The 6,715-nt window shown below is 34.1% G+C and overlaps 1 protein-coding gene across 2 annotated transcripts in view; it reads right to left on the bottom strand.

Moving 5' to 3' along the window:
* LOC109850020 (GLABRA2 expression modulator-like) overlaps positions 1-5,290 on the bottom strand; it is a 9,825-nt gene extending 4,535 nt beyond the window's left edge. The window contains exons 1-3 of one of the 2 annotated variants that reach the window (XM_020419914.1): positions 5,186-5,290; positions 4,927-5,040; positions 3,869-4,140 (exon numbers count right to left, since the gene is read on the bottom strand). In XM_020419914.1, coding sequence (XP_020275503.1) covers positions 3,869-4,140; positions 4,927-5,040; positions 5,186-5,246 — 447 coding nt within the window. In that variant the 5' untranslated portion in view covers positions 5,247-5,290. The remainder of the gene's footprint in view (positions 1-3,868; positions 4,141-4,926; positions 5,041-5,185) is intronic. The other variant, XM_020419916.1, reaches the window with a different exon arrangement.

Here is a 6,715-nt window from a genome sequence, read left to right as displayed (position 1 = left end):
AGTCGACAGCCAGCATAAAACATAATCGGATCCATATGAAAAATGAATCTTATTATATACTCGTTAGGACGTCCCCACCGTGACGCGTTGCATCGATCTCACTCCGATGCAATGATAAGTAAGCAAGGGTGGTTTGCTAGGGTGTCCCCCGAAAACGACGCATTACATCGATGTCACCCCGGTGTAATGACAAGTAAGCAAGGATGTTCTAAGAATCTATAATCTTCTAACATGGTACCTAATAGTATTAGTCATAGACTAGAACGGTCTAAGAGGGAAAATGGTAGGAGACTTTTACAAGAAAATAGAATTAGAAGTTACTTGAAATATAGGTACACTTACCAGAAAGACAATAGAATTAGTGGATGTCATGAGTAGAAGAAAGATAAATATAATTTGTTTACAAGAAACTAAATGGATAGGTTAAATATCTAGAAAAATTAAAAAGATCAGATATAAACTTTGGTACACGGGAAAAGAGAAGAATAGGAATGGAGTGGGAGTTTTTGTAGATAATATAATAAAAAATGTTGTAGATGTAAGAAGAGTCGGAGATAGAATAATACTAATAAAAGTTATCTTAGGTGTAGAGGTTATTAATATTATTAGTACTTACGCACCACAAATAGGCTTGCCAGAGAGTACTAAAAGGGAATTTTAGGATAGATTAGATAAATTAGTACAAGGAATCCCATTTAAAGAGAAATTACTTATAGAAGGGAATCTTAATGGGCATGCTGGTAAGGATAATAACGGATATGAGAGGATACATGGAGGTTTCAAGTATGGAAAGAACGATATAGGTAAATAAATTCTAGAGTTTGCAATATCGTATGATTTGATAATAGTAAATACAATTTTTAGAAAAAGAGATGAACACTTAATAACCTTTAAAAGTAGTTTTAATAATAGTCAAACAGACTTTTTCTTACTAGAATGGTGGATAGGTTAATATGCAAGGATTATAAAGTTATACCAAGAGTACACAACATAGATTGATGGTCTTAGACATATCTATTAAAAAGTGAAGTAGAAAAACTAACGTGAACAAAAAGCTAAGAACTAAATGGTGGAACTTAAAAGAAGAGAATTTAATACATTTTAAAGATAAAATAATAAAAGAAAATATATGAAAAAATATAGATAATGAGACTATTATTATGTGGAATAGCATGTCTTCTTGTATTAGAAAAGTAACTAAAGATATACTAGGAGAATCTAAAGGTTGTAGATTAGACGGTAAAGAGAGTTAGAGGTGGAATGAGAATGTGCAAAATGTTACTAGAGAGAAGAAAACTTTATATAAAGAGTGGCAAAAGTGTAGTAGGAAAATTTAGAAAAACATAAACTAGTAAGGAATGAAGCAAAAAAGAGCGATTAGTGAGAATAAATACAAAGCTTATGAAAATTTTTATAAGCTAGAATCTAAGGAAGGAAATAAATATATATATATAAGCTTGCTAAGATTAGAGAAAGAAAGAGTAGAAATTTGGGTAATATTAGGTGTATTAAAAGTGATGATCAAAAAGTTCTAGTGACCGACGGGGAAATAAAAGAAAGATGGAGGGGTTACTTTTATCAATTGTTTAATGATAACCAAACAAGTAAGCAAAATAGAAATTTTAACATATAGTGAATGATAGGAACTATAGATATTGTCGAAAAATTAGGATTAGCGAGGTTAAAGATGCTCTAAAGAAAATAAAAAGTGAACGAGCCGTAGGACCGGACGATATCCTTACTGAAGTTTCAAAATGTCTTGGAGATATAGGCTTAGGATGGTTAACTAAACTATTTAATAAGATTATCGAGACGAAAAGAATGCCAGATGAGTTGAGGATTAGCACTTTAATACCGATATATAAGAATAAATGGGATAAAAAGTTGTTTAAAATTATCGAGATATAGTACTCATGAGTCATATTATGAAACTTTAGGAGAAGGTAATTGAGCAAAGACTAAGAAAAGAGATATGTATATCTAAAAATCAATTTAATTTTATGCCTGGGAGGTCAACTATGAAACATATACATATTTTGAGACGGTTGATGGAGAAATATCGAGAGAAGAGAAATGATCTACATATGATTTTTATCGATCTAGAAAAAGCTTATGATAGAGTACCTAGAGAGGTAATATGATAGGTGTTAGAAAAGAAACATGTATCTAATATATATATATTAATGTGATTAAAGATATGTATGATAGAATAACAACTAGAGCAAAAACTAACGAATGAGAGACTAAATCATTTTCTATTATTATAGGTTTACACTAAAGATCAGCTTTAAGTACATATCTTTTTGCATTAGTTATGGGCCAACTTACTAAACACATTCAGGATGAAATCCCATGGTGTATGTTATTTGCTGATGATAAAGTATTAGTTGATGAAACTAGAATAAGTATTATTTCTAAAGTAGAAAGATGGAGACAAACTCTTGAGTCTAAAGGTTTTAGAATTAGTAGAACAAAAACAGAATATATGGAATACATTTTTAGTAAAACTAAGAAAGAAAGAGAGTCTATGATACATATTGATTGCCAAAGAATATCTAAAACTAATTATTTTCGCTATTTAGGATCTATCATTAGGCATGATGGTGAGATAGAGGCTGATGTTGTGCATCAAATTAAATCGGGATGATTGAAATGGAGGAATGCTTCGGGAGTCTTATATAATCGTAGCATACCAATGAAACTAAAGGAAAAATTCTATAAGACGGTTATAAGACCAACTATGCTTTATGGATCAAAATATTGGGAAGTTAAAAAATAACATGTTCAAAAAATGAGTGTGGCAGAAATGAGAATGTTGCGATGGTCTTGTGAGTATACATTAAAAGATAAAATAAGAAATAAAAGCATCCGTAGTAAATTAGAGGTTGCACCTATTGAGGATAAAATGAAAGAGAATATATTAAGATGATTTGGGTCATGCACAACGGAGACCTCTTAGTGCACCGATTAGGAAAAGTGTTAATATTAGAGTTAATAGGGCTAGGAGATCTAGAGGTCGACCTAGAATGATTTGGTTAGAAACAATTAAAATGGATATAATTAAGACTAACATAGAGGAGGAAATGATCCGTAACAGAATGAAATGAAAAAATAGGATTCATGTAGCCGACCCTAAATATTTGGGATAAAGGTTTGTTAGTTGTTATTGTTGTTGTTGTTGTTGATGATAATGGGTTTTGGTTTTGTAGTGTTGTTTCGGATTTTTGGGGTTTGTATTTTGGATTTTTGAGTTTTTAGTATTTGGGCTTTTGTTGTTTGGGCCCATGAGATTTAATTGTTTGAAAGTTATATGCGCTTATTAATTTCAAAAGGGTTAGATGTACATGGGCTATTGAATTATTTGGTAGTTATAAAGGGTTGGGGTGCAAACTGTTTTAAAGTTAGGGAGGCAAATTGTAATTTTTACAAGAGTTATTATTATGGTTCTCATATTTTTAGGGGTGCAACTGCCCCCTAGAGCACCACCAGCATCCACCGGTGGCCACAACATGGAATACTTTTCCATGCAAAGTAATGAAATCTAAGGATAGAACAAAATCTTGCCAAAAAAGATCAACGTCGCGAAAGAGTGCCAAAGGAAGATGAATTCAACAAGAATATAGAAAATATGTAAGGTTATGCAGCACATGAGGTGAATTAGGAAGAAACTTTCCATAAAATGGAAATTTTAGAAATAAATAGATTCAATGGCATAAAAAACTCAACTCAAACAGATAATGATAGTCATAACAACCTATTAATTCAATTAAATGCAGTTCAAGATAAATGGATTTTATGAACAGACCATATAAATTTAGTGGACTGCATAAATATAAGAGAACACAAAATAAAATGCATGACTAAGTACCTTATAGTAGCTCCATTCTGTTTGATCAAGAACTTTGTAAGAAAGAGGATTATCACTGCAAAATGCAAGCTTTGCAGTAGAGAGATATAAAACACCCATCACAGGACCAGCTGATGTAGACAAATAGCAAGCGAATGACTTTTTAAGCTGTTCTTCCGGAAAGGTGTCAAAGGTAGTTCTAAATATTTTCTCATAACCCCCTTCAGCTAAGACTTTGGTTCCCTGTGCAATTCTTCCCATTGCAGCATCAGCAATGCTAGGTCCTGTTTTTACTGAATAAAGAAAACATAGCGTTTTTTAGTAGAATGAGAAAGCCAATATCATAAAAAAAAAAGAGGAGAAATCTATTATGGTAAATGGTACAATCTTTACAATATAGTTGTTGGGAAAAAATTTATGAGAATGTGTGTATGTGTGTGTAGTATATTCCTGCTATGGAAACATGTTACAAGGAATTTAATTCTGGGATGCTAAATCCCTAGTCGGCTAGTCTAGGGATGAAAGAAGATCTCATTTTTATCTATTCTTTACAACACAAGCTGCCGAGGGAAAATAAGAATATTATGGCATAATGCAAGGAAGAGAGGGATTTTTTGACGGGAAAGAGGAGAAAATGTGAGGGAAAAAATTAAGGTCTGACAGACAATAAGACATGCGAACACACTAATTAATCAAGAAAATCTACTTAACCAAGTTACATCAAAAAAGAAAAAAGAAAGATCCCCTGAATACACTAGCAGTACAAAGCAAATTAATCACATCAAACTCTGTAGTTCACCAGAGGGCTGGCTAGCATGCATAAGCACATTTCATTGACCAAAAAATAAGCAAATTATGGCATAATGAAAGGAAATGGAGAGTTAGAAAATTAAGTACATTTGATGGGGGGAAAAGAATTACTACAAGGAGAAAAAAAAAAGACCCATATGGGATCCTTCCTCAGGAATTTGTTATCACTATCCCATCTTGAATGATGCTTTAAAAGTAGTAAATTATTACTCAAAATAAATAGATAAATACAGGAATTCAAATCAAAAATGAGAGAATGAAGTACTTACAGTGCTGCCAGACATTACCAGCAAGATCCTCAGTCTTCTTCTTGGCTTCCCCCATCTTCTTCCCCCATCTCCCAAGCACATCTTTTACTGTCTCCATTGTATCTAACATCAACTCTTTAATAATTAAGTTTAAACTTAAAACCCTAAATTATATCTATAAAATTTGACAAATATACTACTAAAGTTCTCAAAAAAAAATAGAACAAAAATCAAAGAAACGGAGATCTCCTAGATAAAGAGATCCAAATCAAGAACATACTTTTTGACGAGGACGGAGCAGCGGGAGAGGGAGTGATATAGGGATTGGACTCCGGCGGCATGGAGGTGGCCTCGTGGTCGCCAGAGATGGAGGATCTCGCATTCGCCCCGGGATCGATCTTGGGGTAGGGCGCGTAGTCGGCGGAATGCTGCTCGATGACGGACTCGGGTTTGCTTTTGATCTTATCGGGTTGGTCGACGGCGGCGGAGGTTTCCATGATTTAGATCCGATTTCAAATTGGAAGCGTCGGAACAACGCGTAGAGAGAGAGAGGGAGAGAGAAGAGAGCGTCGCTCCTCCTCCTTTGTCTGTGGCCGGTTACTGGTTACAGGTGGAGCGGGTCGGATACGGGAATATTTTATTTGACCCGTAAAGACTTGGTTTTAATTTCTATAAAGGGTTTTTGCATATTTACTCCTCCTACTATTTATATCTGCAAAATTACCCCATAAATCTTGATATTTGAAGAAGCACCCCTAAATCCTCAACATCAAATATTCCTGTGTGAGGCCCATGGGTTCACACAAGGCTGCAGTCCAAGGTGAAATCAAGAATGTCAAACCTGCCATACACCACACCGTGCAATAACATGTTTCACTATCACAATTAACATCTATCTAGTAGAGTCAACGACAGGTGTAGGTACAAAAGCAAGTAAAAGACAATACAAGAAATAATGATGAAATGATAATAATCACATAAATATCTCATCATCCAACATACAGAGATACATAGTCAAGGTCTGAGTAGATAAACTGGAATACTCAACAAGTCTCAAATATAAATATCTGACGAAAAGGAAATAAAGCACACAGCCTTTACAACTTCTAGAACAAGACTCTCAAATGTCTAAACAAAAGTCTACTGTGGAACTCCAAAAGAAAATATATAACTAAATAGACGGCTGAAGCTAATATGCATCGCCATCAACCTGCGACTCTCCGGGCTCCTGGCTCATTACCTAAAAGGGGGAGGGACAACGAGCGTCAAAGCGCTAGCGAGTAACATCACAACCAACCCCAAGGGAACAGGGCTCGTTGTATAAAAAAAATACAGATAATACATAATAGATCTAAAATTATTGATCTTACTAAAGAGGGTTTTAGTATTTAGAAATTTACAACACGAGAATAGGTACGTCGAGCGAAATAATCCAAACAAGGAAATCCTCATGTATATACCTTATATCTCAAATTGTAAACCCCTAACCACCAAACCTGAGGTTCTAGTACAGGAACAATAATAAAAGGAATACAACTAATCTCAGAACATAAGTGCAGTGCCGTATCATAGCCTACATGAATATCATGTTATAGCTTACATGAATGTCATGTCCAAATTTACATAAGTGTCATGTCATGAACTTTTGTGAGAAAAATCATATGCAGGGTTAAGAACTATGTCCGATACAGGAACTATATATTGTAGTTTCCAAACTCATGAAATAAGTGGCAAATGTCCAACACGAGGACTGATATGGATTATAGTCCAAGACGAGGACTTCAATGGATTATAGTCCAACACGAGGACT

The sequence above is a fragment of the Asparagus officinalis genome, chromosome 7, assembly GCF_001876935.1.
Source record: "Asparagus officinalis chromosome 7, Aspof.V1, whole genome shotgun sequence".
Taxonomy (NCBI): domain Eukaryota; kingdom Viridiplantae; phylum Streptophyta; class Magnoliopsida; order Asparagales; family Asparagaceae; genus Asparagus; species Asparagus officinalis.
The sequence above is the reverse complement of the archived record's forward strand: the minus strand, read 5'-3'. Positions and strand labels throughout refer to the sequence as shown.